Below are 18,564 nucleotides of genomic sequence, written 5' to 3' on the forward strand. Positions count from 1 at the left end.
ATCAAATTTGTGACGTCTCCGTGGGCCACAGCGTGAAAACCCCTGGACTAAAGGGTAACAGACTTCAGCTTGATGCAGCGTTCCATTTGTGCTGGGAAGTCGGAATTCTAAGTTCCTAGTCGGAATTTCAACTGGAACGCCCCTCGAGGTCGGATTTCCTACTCGTAAAGTCAATGATTATTCACAGCCTTTTCAAAGATGGCGCCTTTGAGTGTAACAATAATAGAAACTCCTCTAACATCTGTTATGAACACTTCTGACAAGTTTATTCGGCAGTAATGGCGCGTTCCATTTGTACTGGAAAGTCGGAATTTCCCAGTTCCTAGTCAGAATTTCAACTGGAATGCCCCTCGAGGTCGGATTTCCTACTCGGAAAGCCAATGATTATTCACAGCCCTTTCAAAGACGGCGGCTTTGAGTGTAACAGTAATAGAAACTCCTGTAACATCTGTTAGGTTAGGAACACTTTTGACAAGTTTTTGTGTTTTGTCGACGCTAATTGTGCGTTCTATTTGTACTGAGAAGTCGGAATTTCCAAGTTCCTAGTCGGAATTTCAACTGGAACACCGCTCGAGGTTGCATTTCCTACTCGTAAAGTCGATGATTATTCACAAGTCCTGTCAAAGATGGCGGCTTTGAGTGTAACAATAATAGAAACTCCTGTAACATCTGTTAGGAACACTCCTGACAAGTTTTTGTCGGCACTAATGGTGCGTTCCATTTGTACTGGGAAGTCGGAATTTCAACTGGAACGCCCCTTGAGGTCCAATTTCCTACTCGAAAAGTCGGAGCATTCTCACTATCCTCGAGTTGGCTTCAAAGATGGCTGTTCTGAACATAAGCAATGATATGAGCTTCTAAAATATCCGTTAGTAGCACTTCTAATTAGTTTTTGTCGCACAAAATCAGCCATATGCAATGTGTTGTTAGACGTTTATATATGCCACGCTACTTTGTGTTACTAAATATGTAAATTATGTAACGCAAGTCAGTGGTGTCCGAATTGCGGCCTGGGGGCCTTTTTTTTAATTGATGGAGTGATAGCTGGGATGACCAATCACAGTCAGGCAAGAAATGCTAGAGCCAATCTATTTGTGCTGGGAAGTCGGAATTTCCGAGTTCCAAGTCGGAATTTCCGAGTTCCGAGTCGGAATTTCAACTGCAACGACTTTCTAGGTCAAATTTCCTGCTCGGAAAGTCAGAGCATTTTCACCACCCCCGAGTTGGCTTCAAAGATGGCTGCTCTGAATGTAAACAATGATATTAGCTTGCATAATATCTGTTATTAGCACTTCGGATTAGTTCTCTTGATTTCCGACCTTCGGATTAGCCATCTTGATTTCCGACCTTATAACTGGAACGTTCACAACTTGGCTGTGATGTCATTCCCAGCTCCGACCTCCCAACTTCCAAGGTAAATGTACCACAGCGTTTGTCCAAGTTCCATACCAATCGTACGATATTGTACCATACGTAAGCAGCGATTGACAAGAAATGCTTTGCAATGAATTTAGTTAGTGCTCGCCCCCACCCACAAAAACATAACTACTTTAACATGTAAAATACTTTTTTTTTTTTTAATAAAAAACAACTTTTAGATAAATATTGTATGAAAAAAATGTAGTACAAAGAACTACAGCACTTTTATGACGGAATGTACAGTATTTACCTTGGAGAGTGGACTTTGACTCTCAACTCACTGTATTTCAGTATGTTGCACGCTAGCAGTGATACGTTCAAATTGTTTTGCAAAGTCGGCGACGCGGTCAGTCATGTTTGTGATGATTTCTTTAATTCAATGTATATCATCCATTTCTTCTTAGCACTGTCCTTCACACTTCACAAAGTCATGCCCGTCTCTAGCTATAAGCTAATGCTGGCGAGTAATTATATGTTTTAGGCGGTTCTTACATGGTTCACTGGCATTCGCTACGCCAACTAATGGCAGGAGTGCGTGTAACTCCAATTTTTTGCTTGAAGTAGTACTGGGCGATAGATGGATATACTCGATATATCGCAGGTTTGTCTCTGTGCGATATAGAAAATGACTATATCGTGATATTGGAGTATACGTTCTCACGCAGTTGCTTATAGCTGTGGGCATTACACTGCATGCATTTCCCACTCTTTCTTGTCCCTCCTTCTCACGGAGACTTAAAACAAGCGCACCTTCTTACATACATCACGTGTGCAACGTCACACGCTCCCGCGGAGCAGACAGGTAGCGACATGGTAACGTTAGCTGTGATGCTAACGGTGCGGTGCGGGTGGTAATACGAGAGAAGAAGGTGCGAATCTGGTAACAAATGAAGGAAGAATTAATTCCCAAGGAAAACAGCATCGTCTGGCGGTGGTTTGGCTTCAAGCGGGAAGATGTTGAACAATTATGCTGCAAAAGCGTTGCTACGAAAAGTAGCACCACTGCTAATGTAGCATCATTTTAATAGTCACCCACTATAGAATGAAGCGTGCTTGAAACTCCGCATGTCAACATCTCTGTTCGGTGCCACACCAACAAAATGCCCAAGCAACCATTTCCACATCAACACAGTATGAAAAAAAATAGTCATACAACAGAAGGAGATAACGTCCGCAGGAACCTACCACATAGTGAAGGACATACACTATTTGATTTCCTATTATGCAGCTCATTTTTATTTGACAGTTATAGAAATGTCTTGTGTGACATCATGCACAAAAGTGCACTTTAATTTAGTGTTGTTTTGATATGTCATCTTAGTGACATCATGCACAAAAGTGCACTAATAGCTTGTTTTAAAATGTCTCTGACAATCTTGTACGTTCTGTTTTGGAAATGACATGTATGTCTGTGCCACTGCTTAATAACTGTTTAATAAATACAGTTTTGCTAAATTGACTTAGTTGTGATTTCCCTCTCTGCATGAAAGTTTTAAAATAAGCATATATTAATGCAGTATGAACAAGAATGTTTTAATGTAGACACATAGAATCATCATACTGCTGTGATTATATGCATCAAGTGTTCATTCAAGGCTAAGGCAAAATATCCAGATATATATCGTGTATCGCGACATGGCCTAAAAATATCGAGATATTAATAAAAGGCCATATCGCCCAGCCCTAGCTTGAAGCATAACAATTAGCCGAGAAACAGCTATTGTCTCAATACACTCTTAAGTTGAGGTATTCCGTTTGGCGCCAAACTGCGGGGTACTAACCCCACATGTAACTGGGACGTTCTGAAGCAGATGTTCACTGGGCTAGCATGCTGCATTGTTAGCTTACAAAGTTAGCACGTTACGCAAGGATGAACAACTGTGTTGTAATGTGTTTCATGAGCATATTCATTTTCCATAACAACACCTGACTAGTCGAGCTATGTAGCTGGTGATGTTATCCATTACTTGAAAACAAGTTCCTGTAGCGCCTGGCATTCTTTACTACACAAAGACAGCAGATTAGACTGAGTTTAACAAACAAACCCCTCATTAATCTACTCCCACTTGTTGTTCAATCTCATGCACTTTGTACAGCAAGAGTCGTCCTCTTTGTCACATTCCGTGTCAGGGTCATGTTGAATCTCCCAGGCTTTGATATGAATCAATTCAAGTAATCCGGGCTCTTTATTTTTCGACTAGAAGCAGCTGCCTGGTGCCCAGTGGATGTTCTGTCATGTGGGCCGTTGATGTGTAACCATATCTCCCTTCTCCAGACTCAACCGCCAGCTGTAGGGTCTTGGGCGGTGGAGAAGTGGGGCTGAGACCCACACCCCATTTGCTTGCACAAAGTGTGGATGTTACCCCCCTGGCTCCGCTACGGAGTACAGCTGTGATATTTAACGCAAAACAAAAAGTGAAAATACATGACGGAGCGGTGATAGAAATAGTTGAGCAGTGTATCATACTTTTGTTTGAGCCTGTACTGGGGCAGAGATGAGCTTTTTTTCTACGCACTAGTTGAGACAACAATGTGTATATATATATATATATATATATATATTATTTTTTAAACTTTTATTGACTGAGACTGAAACCTTTAAAGGCCTACTGAAATGAAATGTTCTTATTTAAATGGGGATAGCAGGTCCATTCTATGTGTCATACTTGATCATTTCGCGATATTGCCATATTTTTGCTGAAAGGATTTAGTAGAGAACATCGACGATAAAGTTCGCAACTTTTGGTCGCTGATAAAAAAAGCCTTGCCTGTACCGGAAGTAGCGTGACGTCACAGGTTGTGGAGCGCCTCACATCTGCACATTGTTTACAATCATTCCCACAAGCAGCGAGAGCGATTCGGACCGAGAAAGCGACGATTACCCCATTAATTTGAGCGAGGATGAAAGATTTGTGGATGAGGAAAGTGAGAGTGAAGGATTAGAGTGCAGTGCAGGACGCCAGGATGTATCTTTTTTCGCTCTGACCGTAACTTAGGTACAAGGGCTCATTAGATTCCACACTTTCTCCTTTTTCTATTGTGGATCACGGATTTATATTTTAAACCACCTCAGATACTATATCCTCTTGAAAATGAGAGTCGAGAACGCGAAATGGACATTCACAGTGACTTTTATCTCCATGGCAATACATCGGCGAAGCACTTTAGCTTCGGAGCTAACGTGATAGCATCGTGCTTAACTGCGGATAGAAACAGAAGAAACATGCCCCTGACTGGAGGGATAGACCGAAGATCAACAATACTACTATTACTTCTACTCTCAGGAGACACTGAACTAAACCCTGGACCTGTAACCACACGGTTAATGCTGTCCCGCCTGGCGAAGCCTAGCAATGCTGTTGCTAACGACGCCATTGAAGCTAACTTAGCTACGGGACCTCGACAGAGCTATGCTAAAAACATTAGCTCTCCACCTACGCCAGCCCTCATCTGCTCATCAACACCCGTGCTCACCTGCGTTCCAGCGATCGACGGCGCGACAGAGGACTTCACCACGATCATCGGTACGGTCGGCGGCTAGCGTCGGATAGCGCGTCTGCTATCCAACTCAAAGTCCTCCTGGTTGTGTTGCTGTAGCCAGCCGCTAATACACCGATCCCACCTACAGCTTTCTTCTTTGCTGTCTCCATTGTTCATTAAACAAATTGCAAAAGATTCACCAACACAGATGTCCAGAATACTGTGGAATTTTGCGATGAAAACAGACGACTTAAGCTGGCCACCGTGCTGTTCCAAAATGTCTGCTACAATCCGTGACGTCACGCGCAAACGTCATCATACCGAGACGTTTTCAGCCGGATATTTCCCGGGAAATTGAAAATTGCACTTTATAAGTTAACCCGGCAGTACTGGCATGTGTTGCAATGTTAAGATTTCATCATTGATATATAAACTATCAGACTGCGTGGTCGGTAGTAGTGGCTTTCAGTAGGCCTTTAATGTTCACCAAATTTGAGGGGAGCCCTGATGGTTTCAATAAATATTGTAAAAATGAAACATTTCAAAATGTCTCCTGCGCGCTTTCATTTTTGTAGTGTGCGGTCCTCAGTGGGGAAAGTTTGTTGTAAAGGCAATAGCCACTAGTATAATTGTATTAATGGTTTTAAGCCCCTCTTTCACTCGCACACCTGCTTATACATTTCTACTTTACCTCCAAACGTCCGTCTGCAGCTGATAAAGATTTAACAGTAAAAGTTAAGCTTCCTTTTAGTGTTCCAACAGCTGCTAATGAGTCCACATTTTCTTCCATTTGCAAAAAAGAAAAGCCTGAAGCAGACGTCTCCTGATTTTTGTCAAGCTCCAGATGTATCGACTGTCTGTTGCCCCCAAGTTGTACTCCTTTTAATCGCCCCTTTTTTCCTCGTCTTCACGCCTTGCTATCTGTCTCCCTCTGCCCTGCCAGGAGGATGTTGACGTGAAGGAGGAGGAGGAATCTGCTCCCGTCACTCAACTGGCGCTCAGTTCCACTCTGGAACAAGAGGTATGGACCCTCACCTTCTTCTATTGCTGCTGCAACACCTTCATGACCAGAACAAGGCTTGTCATTATAGGGGAATGTCAGTCGTCGTTGCTGATACTTGGGAAATTCCTCGATTCCTCAATACTTATCCCATTAAAAATACAAATTTACTCTTGAATTTACGACTTTATGGAAAACGGTTTCAAACTGTCAACTGTTTAAAATTACTGTATGAACTGTTTTTACAATTAGAGATGTCCGATAATGGCTTTTTTGCCGATATTCCGATATTGTCCGACTCTTAATTACCGATACCGATACATACAGTCGTGGAATTAACACATTATTATGCCTAATTTTGTTGTGATGCCTCGCTGGATGCATTAAACAATGTAACAAGGTTGAACAAAATAAATCAACTCAAGTTATGGAAAAAAATGCCAACATGGCACAGGGGGTGTGGGGGGGGGTGTATATTGTAGAGTCCCGGAAGAGTTAGTGCTGCAAGGGGTTCTGGGTATTTGTTCTGTTGTGTTTATGTTGTGTTACGGTGCGGATGTTCTCCCGAAATGTGTTTGTCATTCTTGTTTGGTGTGGGTTCACGGTGTGGCGCATATTTGTAACAGTGTTAAAGTTGTTTATACAGACACCCTCAGTGTGACCTGTATGGCTGTTGACCAAGTATGATTGCATTCACTTGTGTGTGTGAAAAGCCGTAGACATTATGTGACTGGGCCGGCACGCAAAGGCAGTGCCTTTAAGGTTTATTGGCGCTCTGTATTTCTCCCTACATCCGTATACACAGTGGCGTTTTAAAAAGTCATACATTTTACTTTTTGAAACCAATACCGATAACTTTGAAACCGATACCGATAATTTCCGATATTACATTTTAAAGTATTTATCGGCCGATAATATCGTCAGTCCGATATTATCGGACATCTCTACTCGTCACCATAGGAGAATGTCAGTCGTCGTTACTGATACTTGGGAAATTCCTCGAGTCCTCAATACTTATTCCATTAAAAATAAAAAATAAACTTTAGAATTTACGACTTTATGGAAAACCGTTTCAAACTGTCAACTATTTACAATTACTGTATGAACTGTTATTACAATACAAAAGAACAGAATTGTTCTATAACCTCCCAGTATCAAAACAAACACTGCACTTTTAAGTGTGATCAACAATAGTCAATTACATGACATTCTCAAAAGAACAGCAGAGACGTGGAGCTTTCAATGATATAAAACAAAGAATGTTGCTCATAATATTCTTTCAATATGGTGATAGTGTTTCACCTTCTTGTCATTTGTAATGAAATAGGATAATGAAAGGGCAAAATTTGTATTTAAAGGCAAATCTTTTTGTTTTTATTCTTTGTTCCTACTAACATTTCAGCCTTTTCTCATTATGTTATGCCTTTTTGCTGTTTACCTGTAATGCAAGGGGACAGGACATTCAATACGATATCGCCTCCAAACTTTGGACTGGTACCGCACCAATGCAGTGCAAGGATTTGGGATAGGCGTTGTTTATTCGAAGCCCGGAACAACCTTCTTACGCAGACTGTTGTGTAACCAAGACAGCCTGTAATTATCATTACAAGTTGCCACCCCATTTTATATTATTGAACATGACATCACTGAACCTTTTTTTAGTCGCCGCGCTGTTTTTACTTCTTTTTTTAGCAGCATGACACATCATGCGATTTGCATTTGAAAGAGCAGAATTATGTGACGCTTCATTTCGTCATGAAACATGTTCGCTCATATTAAGACTTAGTTTTGGTTGTCTTCTACCGCAACAAGAGTATATTATCTCACAAACATTATTTTACAGAAACCATTTTATTACAGTAGCGTATCTTCTCCAAGGACAATACTATAGAAATGAGACTTTAGAGTAGTCCCTGTAATGCTTTTATAGCAGTTTAGATTTATGAATCACTGTCAACACGCAGCTGTTATTGCCTGATTTACAAATAAGCACCAAGATATTTGTCGTGTGTACAGTCAGCGTAGTGGTGTCATTGTCTGAGTCTGCATGAGTGCTGCAGGTACTGGGGAGCTGCGGTTCGTTCAGGGACACATGAATTTCATGCATGTAATGAAAGAGTTTTCTTGGGAAACTTGCCCCTCTGGTATTTTTCCACCGTAATACTATTATGTTCCGTATTTTCCACACTATAAGGCGCACCTTCAATGAATGGCCTATTTTAAAACTTTGTTCATATATAAGGCTCACCGCAATATAAGGCGCATAGAATAGACACTACAGTAGACGCTGGGGTTACGTTATGCATCCATTAGATGGAGCTGCGCTAAAGGGAATGTCAACAAAACAGTCAGGTCAGTCAAACTTTTATTATAAGATTACAAATCAGCGTTCTGACAACTTCGTTCACTCCCAAAATGAATAAACGGCTGCTTTATTATTTTCCCCGAGGTAAAGTCAGTGACGTGGTGTTTCGTTTATCTTTTAACAACAGCAAGGTATAACATGTAGGGCAACATTTATATCACATAGTGGAGGGGAACTTTTCCTCGATTCAATAAACAGATAAAAAACAGTCTGATACTGTTACGGTAAATCAAGCGTTGCGAGACCTGTTGTGGGTCAATATTGGTGCATATATAAGGCGCACCGGATTATTAGGCGCACAGTCAGCTTTAGAGAAAATTGGAGGTTTTTATGTGCACCTTATAGTGTGGAAAATACGGTACATAAATAGTAATTGATAAAAGTTTCTTCCTTTTTTTTTCCCAAACTCTCCTGCTCTTGTTCACTGCAAGTCGCAACAATAACTAATGTGTCTGACTCGGACACTTATTGAGAGTGTAAAAAGTACTCACCATAAATTCATAGTGCTAAGTAGGGCTGCAACAACTAATCGATTAAATCGATTAAAATCGATTATAAAAATAGTTGGCGATTAATTTAGTCATCGATTCGTTAGTGCTGTGCGCATGCGCAGAGGCAATTTTTTTATTTTTTTTATAAACCTTTATTTATAAACTGCAACTTGTACAAACAGCTGTAAAACAATAATCAAAATAAGTATGGTGCCTGTATGCTGTTTTTTTCAATAAAATACTGGAAAGGATAGAAATGTAGTTTGCCTCTTTTATCCAATTATTAATCGATTAATCGAAGTAATAATCGACAGATTAATCGATTATCAAATTAATCGTTAGTTGCAGCCCTAGTGTTAAGATTAATTCATGAATATTCAACTTTGGCAGCGTCACAGAAAGTTGTAAGTTTCACTTTCACTTTTTTTCATGACACATTCTCGCTGTGTCCCCAGCAAAAATTGGACAGCGACTCCTCAACACGCATTCGTGCTAGCAGCTAACGTCCCCACACGGTTCAAAGTAATTTCTAAGTCGGCAATCGTTGCCTCCACGGCGGCAAATAAACTTTGTTTTAAAAGTAATATTATCACTGGAGGACGAGGAGCAGCTAAACATGCTATACTAGACACTGTAGGAAGATATGCTAACCGCTAAAATGTAAGCTAGAGCTTTTGAATGTCAACAAAGGTGGGTGGATTGATACAAATATTAATGATACCAAGTGTAATATACAGGCACTACAGTGGTTAGATATTATTTATCTTTAAAAAATATTGTGCGGTTTTTGGATCTGGTTACAAACTCAGAAAATAAGGCCCTGGACACAGGAGGGCTTCAAGGGCAAAATAACAAAGGATTTCAATTAGAGGCAGTAGTAGGAAATCATTTAAATATTGATTTGATATTGTTACACCGCCATCCTGTGTTTTTGTCTGATTATAATTGTGATCAAAAATGTAATCATTCAGTGGTCTTGAAAATGTAAAGTGTCAATATGAGCTCTGGTATTACCAATACTGCCCCAGTAACGACTTGGTATTGGATCCATACCCGCATTTGTAGTATTGCCTAAAACTAGAGATGTCCGATAATGGCTTTTTTGCCAATATTCTGATATTTTCAAACTCTTAATCACCAATTCCGATATTAACCGATACCAATATATACAGTCGTGGAATTAACACATTATTATGCCTAATTTTGTTGTGATGCCCCGCTGGATGCATTAAACAATGTAACTTTACCGTGAATTGATTAACGTGGACCCCGACTTAAACAAGTTGAAAAACGTATTCGGGTGTTACCATTAGGGCTGCAACAACTAATCGCTTAAATCGATTAAAATCGATTATAAAAATAGTTGCCGATAAATTTAGTCATCGATTCGTTGGGTCTATGTTATGCGCATGCGCAGAGGCTTTAAAAAAAAAAAAATTAAACAATTTTAAACAATTTTTTTTTTTTTAAATAATTCTTTATTTATAAACTGCAACATTTACAAACAGCTGAGAAACAATAATCAAAATAAGTATGGTGCCAGTATGCTGTTTTTTTAAAAATAAAAAACTGGAAAGGATAGAAATGTAGTTTGTCTCTTTTATCTGATTATTAATCGATTAATCGAAGTAATAATCGACAGATTAATCGATTATCAAATTAATCGTTAGTTGCAGCCCTAGTTACCATTTCGTGGTCAATTGTACGGAATATGTACTGTACTGTGCAATCTACTAATACAAGTTTCAATCAATCAATCAAAAACAAGGTTTTCCAAAATAAGAGAACAACTTCAACTCCAGTTATGGAAAAAAGTGCCAACATGGCACTGCCATATTTATTATTGAAGTCACAAAGTGCATTATTTTTTTTAACATGCCTCAAAACCGCAGCTTGGAATTTGGGACATGTTCTCCCTGAGATAATCCTAATACCCACTACAACTATGGGAAATACTGTACTTTGACTTTCACAAAGTGCATTATTTTTTATTTATTTAAACATGCCTCAAAATAACAGCTACAAAAACAATGAAGGCACACAGCTTCAGTCCAGAGTATACTAGAGCATACTTGCCAACCTTGAGACCTCCGAATTTGTGAGATGGGGGTTGGGGGGGTGTATATTGTAGCGTCCTGGAAGAGTTAGTGCTGCAAGGGGTTCTGGGTATTTGTTCTGTTGTGTTTATGTTGTGTTACGGTGCGGATGTTCTCCCGAAATGTGTTTGTCATTCTTGTTTGTTGTGGGTTCACAGTGTGGCGCATATTTGTAACAGTGTTAAAGTTGTTTATACGGTCACCCTCAGTGTGACACGTATGGCTGTTTTTCAAGTATGCCTTGCATTCACTTAAGTGTGTGTAAAAGCCGCATATATTATGTGACTGGGCCGGCACGCTGTTTGTATGGAGGAAAAGCAGACGTGATGACAGGTTGTAGAGGACACTAAAGGCAGTGATTTTAAGGCACGCCCCCCAATATTGTTGTCCGGGTGGAAATCGGGAGAAATTCGGGATAATGGTTGCCCCGGGAGATTTTCAGGAGGGGCACTGAAATTCGGGAGTCTCCCGGGAAAATCAGGAGGTTGATACCGATAATTTCCGATATTACATTTCAAAGCATTTATCGGCCGATATTATCGGACATCTCTACCTAAAACTTATGTAAAGTATCAAACAGAAGAAGAAATGCACAAAAGTGTAGATAAACATGTTACCATCGAACATAACAGTAAATAGATCAATAATATTTTTGACATTATAATACAACCGGAAATGATGCAATATGTTACTGCATACGTCAGCAGCCAAATTAGGAGCGTTAGTTACCCATTTGAAATGTTTCTATTATTTATATAGGTAATAATATACCATCGTTCTTGCAAAAGGCTGCAATATGTGTATCGCAATATAGCCATATAGATGATAATCAGTTTGGAATAATCTCAAATAAGGAAGCAACACCACACTTAGTTTGTAACAAGATTTCCTTCTAGTCTTTTAAAGTCATGCACGCTAAGAAGAGTTAGTGTCAGTTTGAAGTGAACGCAACTCTTAAGCGATCCAATATTAATCCACTCAAAGTGAAAATTTGAATAATCACTAGGTCTTTTTATTTATATAATACACACACGACACAAACACATATACATTGGTCGCTGTCAACACTCAAAATGGCTTCCGGTCCGTCACTCAAATAGGTCTGTGTGCAACATAAACCGCTAACAGAAAGCTAGCACATCTTAATGTAAACAAATGCCATGGGTGGATCTACACCTGACAGCCACTGTAATGATACCAACTACGTTACAGCAATATTTTTTATCGTCAAAAATCTTTTTCCCTTTTTAAAAAAAATCATAGTATGTTTATAAACTTAGGAAATACGTCCCTGGACACATCAGGACTTTGAATATGACCAATGTTTAATCCTGTAACTACTTGGTATCAGATTGATACCTAAATTTACGGTATCATCCAAAACTAATGTAAAGTATCAAACAGAAGAATAAGTGATTATTACATTTTAACAGAAGTGTATATAGAACATATTTAAACAGAAAATAACCAGATATTAACAGTAAATTAACAAGTGGATAAATAATATTTTTTTACAGCTTGTCTTTTATAATTTTGACAAAATAATAGAATGAGAAATGACACAATATGTTACTGCATACATCAGCAGACTAATTGGGACTCTTTGTTTGCTTACCTACCACTAAAAGACAAGTTGTCTTTTTTTGTGGTCCTTTTTATTTAGAAAAGTTTCGAAATACATTTTGGTACCGGTGCTAAAATATTGGTATCGGGACAACCTTATACACATCTCTATGCATTTGCAACTTTTTCCACCTCAAAAGGCTAAACCACAGTTTGTGAGGTCCTCAGCTCTGGCACGCATCACAAAGAAGACATGGTGTGGAATTGCCAACTATTTGAATACGGCCTTGCTGTTTGTTTTTATCTCTGGGCTGCTCGCAATAGCGTCTTGCTGCCGGTGCGACGCAATCCAGTGTGTGCGCGGTGCTTTTCTGTGTCGGGTCTTGGCGTCCATGATTGTCCACAAGCGCCGTGTTGACTGTGGAACTCAAATGAAGACCGTTTTCCTGCCATTCCCCCTGAGCGGGCGACTCGTGCCCAGGCTGCCACTCTGTTTGCTACCGCTGAGTGTGTAGTGTGCGTCTCAATCACTCACTTACAGCCAGTCAGAACTATTTCAAGTAGCAGTAGAGTGAAAAAACATGTTACCTCCATATTGAAGCTATTATTATATATATATCTGATTTTTGACACCAAACGACTTCCAAATTTTGCGAATAAATAGATCAAAATAGTATCAGTCTCATGAAGCTTCCCAGGCAATTTTGAGCGATAATGAGCAAGCCAGTCAAATGATCTGTGACGTAGAGAAGGAACCACAGATCCCTTCCCCATCAACAACAATGCTAATCAAGGAGACTTTGAGCCAACAATGATTACTTTTGGGGAAAATTATGATCCAGAACCTTATATTTTTGAGCCCGAACACAAAGAGGATGAGCAATAAGTTTTAGAAGCCGACCGTTAAACGGATGTAGCTTTATTGTGACACTATATCATTAGCAGCATTGCTAGGTGCTAAACATACAAACTAACCATAATAAAACAAACACGTACTGTAATATTTCCACTCTCGCTGGGATGTCGATCGACGGGACGCTCACATAATTCTGTTTGGATGAAGATTCAATCACAATTCTCACAAAGGGTTAAAAAAAAGTTGCCGCAACAAGCGTTTTTTGTGTATTTTCGCCATTTCGGGGGGTGTGAAAGTGGACCAGCCTGTCGGTCCATGGCCACATTTGTCTACTCGCAGGTGAGAGATGCCTGAATTATAATTTAGAATTTACTTTTAGCAAGTTTGAGACCAAGCAGTGTGTCAACAATATCAGGTAACTGCTATCAAAATAGTCCGTCTGCGTGGCCGCTTAAAATAACAATATCACTCATGTTTGGTTAATTTTCCGGTCAGCACATGTAAATGGAGTATTGTTGGTGCTTTCTGGATGTTTTTAGAGAGTATAATGAGGATCCTCCATCTGTTGACTCAATTGTTAGATATTTATTTACAATTTAGAATGTAGAAACAAATAAAAACATGTGCTCATGTCTTACATAAGGATTGTGAATAATAAACAGCACATCTCTTTTTAATGTTTGCATATTTCCAGTGTGACTGCTCTAATAATATGGTCAGAGTGCAAAAGTGTTACTACAGTGATGTAGAATCTATGGAAATATAAAGATTAAGATAAAAAAAGATATTCAGAGTGGAATATTCAAAATGGCCGACTGAATTTGTGGCATTTTAAGATGTTATTAGGTTTTTCACATACTTTGCGGATTGTAAATTGAATATAGTTTAATGGATACAATCAAAACACAATGAACTAAGGGTGTAACGGTACGTGTATTTGTATTGAACGTTTCGGTACGGGGGGTTCGGTTTGGTTGTGTACCGAACGAGTTTCCACATATTAAGTAGCGCACCGCACGTTGTGTAAACAATGCACACTGAGGCACAGCACACGCCATGCTAGCAGCGACCGGGCTACAGCAACATGTAAAAGCCAGAGCTGGAAGACCCTCCTGCCTCGTTAAGATCTCCCGTTTGGGAACATTTCGGCTTTGCAGTGCGATACAACAATGGATAACATCGCTTCAACGAAGTGAAAGACGAACAAACACAGTTTTCAAGCAGCTTCTCCTCGGCGAGTCAGGCAGGGCTAAAGCAATAACAAATGCCTTTGGTATTTTTATAGCAGCAGATTTAAGACCATATTGCATTAAAAACTAGACTTTGACCCACTTCTATGGTGGAAGAACAATGAGCCCATATATCCTCTTACTGCCAAGTTAGCCAGGCACTACCTCGCCATACCTGCTACCTCCGTGCCCAGTGAAAGGGTATTTTCCACAGCTGGAGACATTTTAACTGCAAGCAGGTCTGCTCTTTCTGCAGACAATGTGGATAAACAGATTTTTCTGGCAAAAAACATGAAAATTGAGTGAAAGTCACCAGGGTTAAAGACTGGGGGGGGGGGGAGAGAGAGTTAATCTGAGGCTGAGTTGACTTGAAACTGTTTAATGTTGCACTTTTTGTATGTAGAAGAAAAGTTTTGTCATTTTATTTAATCTGAGCAACAACTTGAAGCAGTTTAATGTTGCACTTTATATGTGGAAATGTTGCACTTTATATGTAGAAAGGTTTTGTTAAGAAACCGATTCTGAGCCTTGTCTTATTTAGTTTTTATTTTATATATGTTGACTGCATTAACCCTGGCAATCGACCCTGTGTGTATATGTATGTTATTGTTACGCTTAGCATTCATGCTGTTGCACTGATCAGCCTAGTGGTGGCTCACATCCATCACACACAGAGCTATTTTAAAGCAATGTTAAAAGGATAAAGCCATTGTTTACACATTTTGGTAAATAAATAACCAGAAAATGTATATTCTGTTTTCTTACTGCACCGAAAATGAACCGAAACGTGACCTCTAAACCGAGGTACGAACCGAACCGAAATTTTAGTGTACCGTTACACCCTTACAATTAACTTGTTTTTCCACTCAGCTGCTACTTTAAAAAAATAAAAAATAAAAAAAACTTCTGAGTGCATTCTGTCCGTGAGGCAGCTTTTCTTAAAACGAGAAATATGACTGTTGCACGTGTGCTGTCCATTTGACCTGTATTATTTCTCATTTTGAAGTCATTAGTCATAGGGTGAATATGATGTTTTTTGTTTGGACATTGTTTTTTGTTTTTTTGTTTGGCGATGCAGTGTACTGCAAAACAAGCTGTACAGAGACTACTCTTGTCCCTAGAAAAGGTGTTAAAGGCCTACTGAAACCCACTACTACCGACCACGCAGTCTGATAGTTTATATATCAATGATGAAATCTTAACATTGCAACACATGCCAGTGCGGCCGGGTTAACTTATAAAGTGCAATTTTAAATTTCCAGCTAAACTTCCGGTTGAAAACGTCTATGTATGATGTCGTTTGCGCGTGACGTCAATGGTTGAAACGGAAGTATTCGGACACATTGTATCTCAATACAAACAGCTCTGTTTTCATGGCAAAATTCCACAGTATTCTGTACATCTGTGTTGGTGAATCTTTTGCAATTTGTTTAATGAACAATGGAGACTGCAAAGAAGAAAGCTGTAGGTGGGATCGGTGTATTAGCGGCTGGCTGCAGCAACACAACCAGGAGGACTTTGAGTTGGATAGCAGACGCGCTATCCGACGCTAGCCGCCGACCGCATCGATGATCGGGTGAAGTCCTTCGTCGCGCCGTCGATCGCTGGAAGGCAGGTGAGCACGGGTGTTGATGAGCATATGAGGGCTGGCGCAGGTGGAGAGATAATGTTTTTATCATAGCTCTGACGAGGTCCCGTAGCTAAGTTAGCTTCAATGGCGTCGTTAGCAACAGCATTGCTAGGCTTCGACAGGCGGCACAGCATTAACCGTGTAGTTACAGGTCCTGTGTTTGGTTCGGTGTCTCCTGATAGTAGTATTGTTGATCTGCTGTCTATCCTTCCAGTCAGGGGCTTATTTCTTTTGTTTCTATCTGCATTTAAGCACGATGATATCACGTTAGCTCCGTAGCTAAAGTGCTTCACCGATGTATTGTCGTGGAGATAAAAGTCGCTGTGAATGTCCATTTCGCGTTCTCGACTCTCATTTTCAAGAGGATGTAGTATCCGAGGTGGTTTAAAATACAAAGCCGTGATCCACAATAGAAAAAGGAGAGAGTGTGGAATCCAATGAGCCCTTGTACCTAAGTTACGGTCAGAGCGAAAAAAGATACGTCCTGCACTGCACTCTAGTCCTTCACTCTCACGTTCCTCATCCACGAATCTTTCATCCTGGTTCAAACTAATGGGGTAATCGTCGCTTTCTCGGTCCGAATCGCTCTCGCTGCTGGTGTAAACAATGGGGAAATGTGAGGAGCCTTTCAACCTGCAACGTCACGCTACTTCCGGTACAGGCAAGGCTTTTTTTATCAGCGACCAAAAGTTGCGAACTTTATCGTCGATGTTCTCTACTAAATCCTTTCAGCAAAAACATGGCAATATCGCGAAATGATCAAGTATGACACATAGAATGGATCTGCTATCCCCGTTTAAATAAAAAAATTCATTTCAGTAGGCCTTTAAGGGCAGTTGCGAGCTCCATGAATATCGACATTTATATGTAAATGTATGTTTCGGCCTGCAGAGCGTGTTGGAAGGCATCACTTCACTGTCAGAGCCCCCCCGACAGCCCCCTCCTGCAAGTGACTTTGACCAGCACTGGAGCCGCTTCCTGTCCATGCCCGTCGCCGACCTCGAAGTAGGTTCCCGTCTCCTGTTGACTTGCGCCAGCGTTGTAAACCACCGAATGTGCTCCTGTGCAGGACTTGGACTCCCTTGTCACCGAGCGCCTGTCAGACTTTGACGCAGACGTCACGAGCGGCATCAGCCTGGATGCCACCTTGCTGGACGCCATGGTTACCAGCGGCGGAGCTTTTGACGGCAGGCAGCAGAGATCCTTATTCCGACAGGAGTCCACCGGCTCCTCGCTCTCCGACGCCTCACCGGGGATGGCTCTGGGTCTGGCGGCGCTCCCCTTCGCGTCGGTGTGCAGCTTGTCTGGCGGCGGGTCGTCGCGGAACTCGCCAAGCGACTGTCTGGACGAGGCCATCTTTGAGCAGATCAACCAGCTGGGCCTGGAGAGCCTGGACACCATAGACTCCCGGCTGATGGGCGCCTCGGCCGTCTTGCAACCACAGGCCCTTGAGGATTTGGACTCGGACTCTGGTCTCTCTTTGGAGAGCAGCTCTGGAGGTCCAGTCTCCCCAGGTTGGTTTGTCTTTCTTACCCGATTAATCCGTGCTGTTTGTAGGCCCAACAATATACAGTGTTCCCTCGTTCAACAGGGGGGTTACGTTCCAAAAAATACCCGCTTCAAGTCAAATCTGTGTAGTCGAACCTATTTACAGTTGAACCACCGACTCAGTGGTCTAGTGGTTAGAGTGGCCGCCCTGAGATCGGTAGGTTGTGAGTTCAAACCCCGGCCGAGTCATACCAAAGACTATAAAAATGGGACCCATTATCTCCCTGCTTGGCACTCAGCATCAAGGGTTGGAATTGAAGGTTAAATCACCAAAATGATTCCCGGGCGTGGCCACCGCTGCTGCTCACTGCTCCCCTCATCTCCCAGGGGGTGAACGCAGAGGACAAATTTCACCACACCTAGTGTGCCTGTGACAATCATTGGTACTTTAACAGGATAATTTTTGTCAAATGATATGAAAGCATGTTCATCAAAGATGTTTCAAATCAAAGATTATTATCAAGGCTTAGGTCAGGCGGATTACAAAAATAAATACTAATTGAAATGAGTATAAAGCTAATGAAACATTAATGTACATGCAAATACGCAGTGCTGCAATAATTAATTCTAACTAATATGCACAGAGGTGGCCTAAAAACAACTTTTTTTTAAATTGATTCTTAGAAAATTAAATATACACTACCGTTCAAAAGTTTGGGGTCACCCAAACAATTTTGTGGAATAGCCTTCATTTCTAAGAACAAGAATAGACTGTCGCGTTTCAGATGAAAGTTCTCTTTTTCTGGCCATTTTGAGCGTTTAATTGACCCCACAAATGTGATGCTCCAGAAACTCAATCTGCTCAAAGGAAGGTCAGTTTTGTAGCTTCTGTAACGAGCTAAACTGTTTTCAGATGTGTGAACATAATTGCACAAGGGTTTTCTAAT

The 18,564-nt window shown here is 40.7% G+C and overlaps 1 protein-coding gene across 1 annotated transcript in view; it reads left to right on the forward strand.

Moving 5' to 3' along the window:
* nfe2l3 (nfe2 like bZIP transcription factor 3) overlaps nt 1-18,564 on the forward strand; it is a 29,017-nt gene that overhangs the window by 5,338 nt on the left and 5,115 nt on the right. Inside the window, exons 2-4 of the mRNA XM_062029292.1 lie at nt 5,843-5,920; nt 17,021-17,134; nt 17,199-17,643. Coding sequence (XP_061885276.1) covers nt 5,843-5,920; nt 17,021-17,134; nt 17,199-17,643 — 637 coding nt within the window. The remainder of the gene's footprint in view (nt 1-5,842; nt 5,921-17,020; nt 17,135-17,198; nt 17,644-18,564) is intronic.

This window comes from Entelurus aequoreus, linkage group LG20, assembly GCF_033978785.1.
Source record: "Entelurus aequoreus isolate RoL-2023_Sb linkage group LG20, RoL_Eaeq_v1.1, whole genome shotgun sequence".
NCBI lineage: Eukaryota > Metazoa > Chordata > Actinopteri > Syngnathiformes > Syngnathidae > Entelurus > Entelurus aequoreus.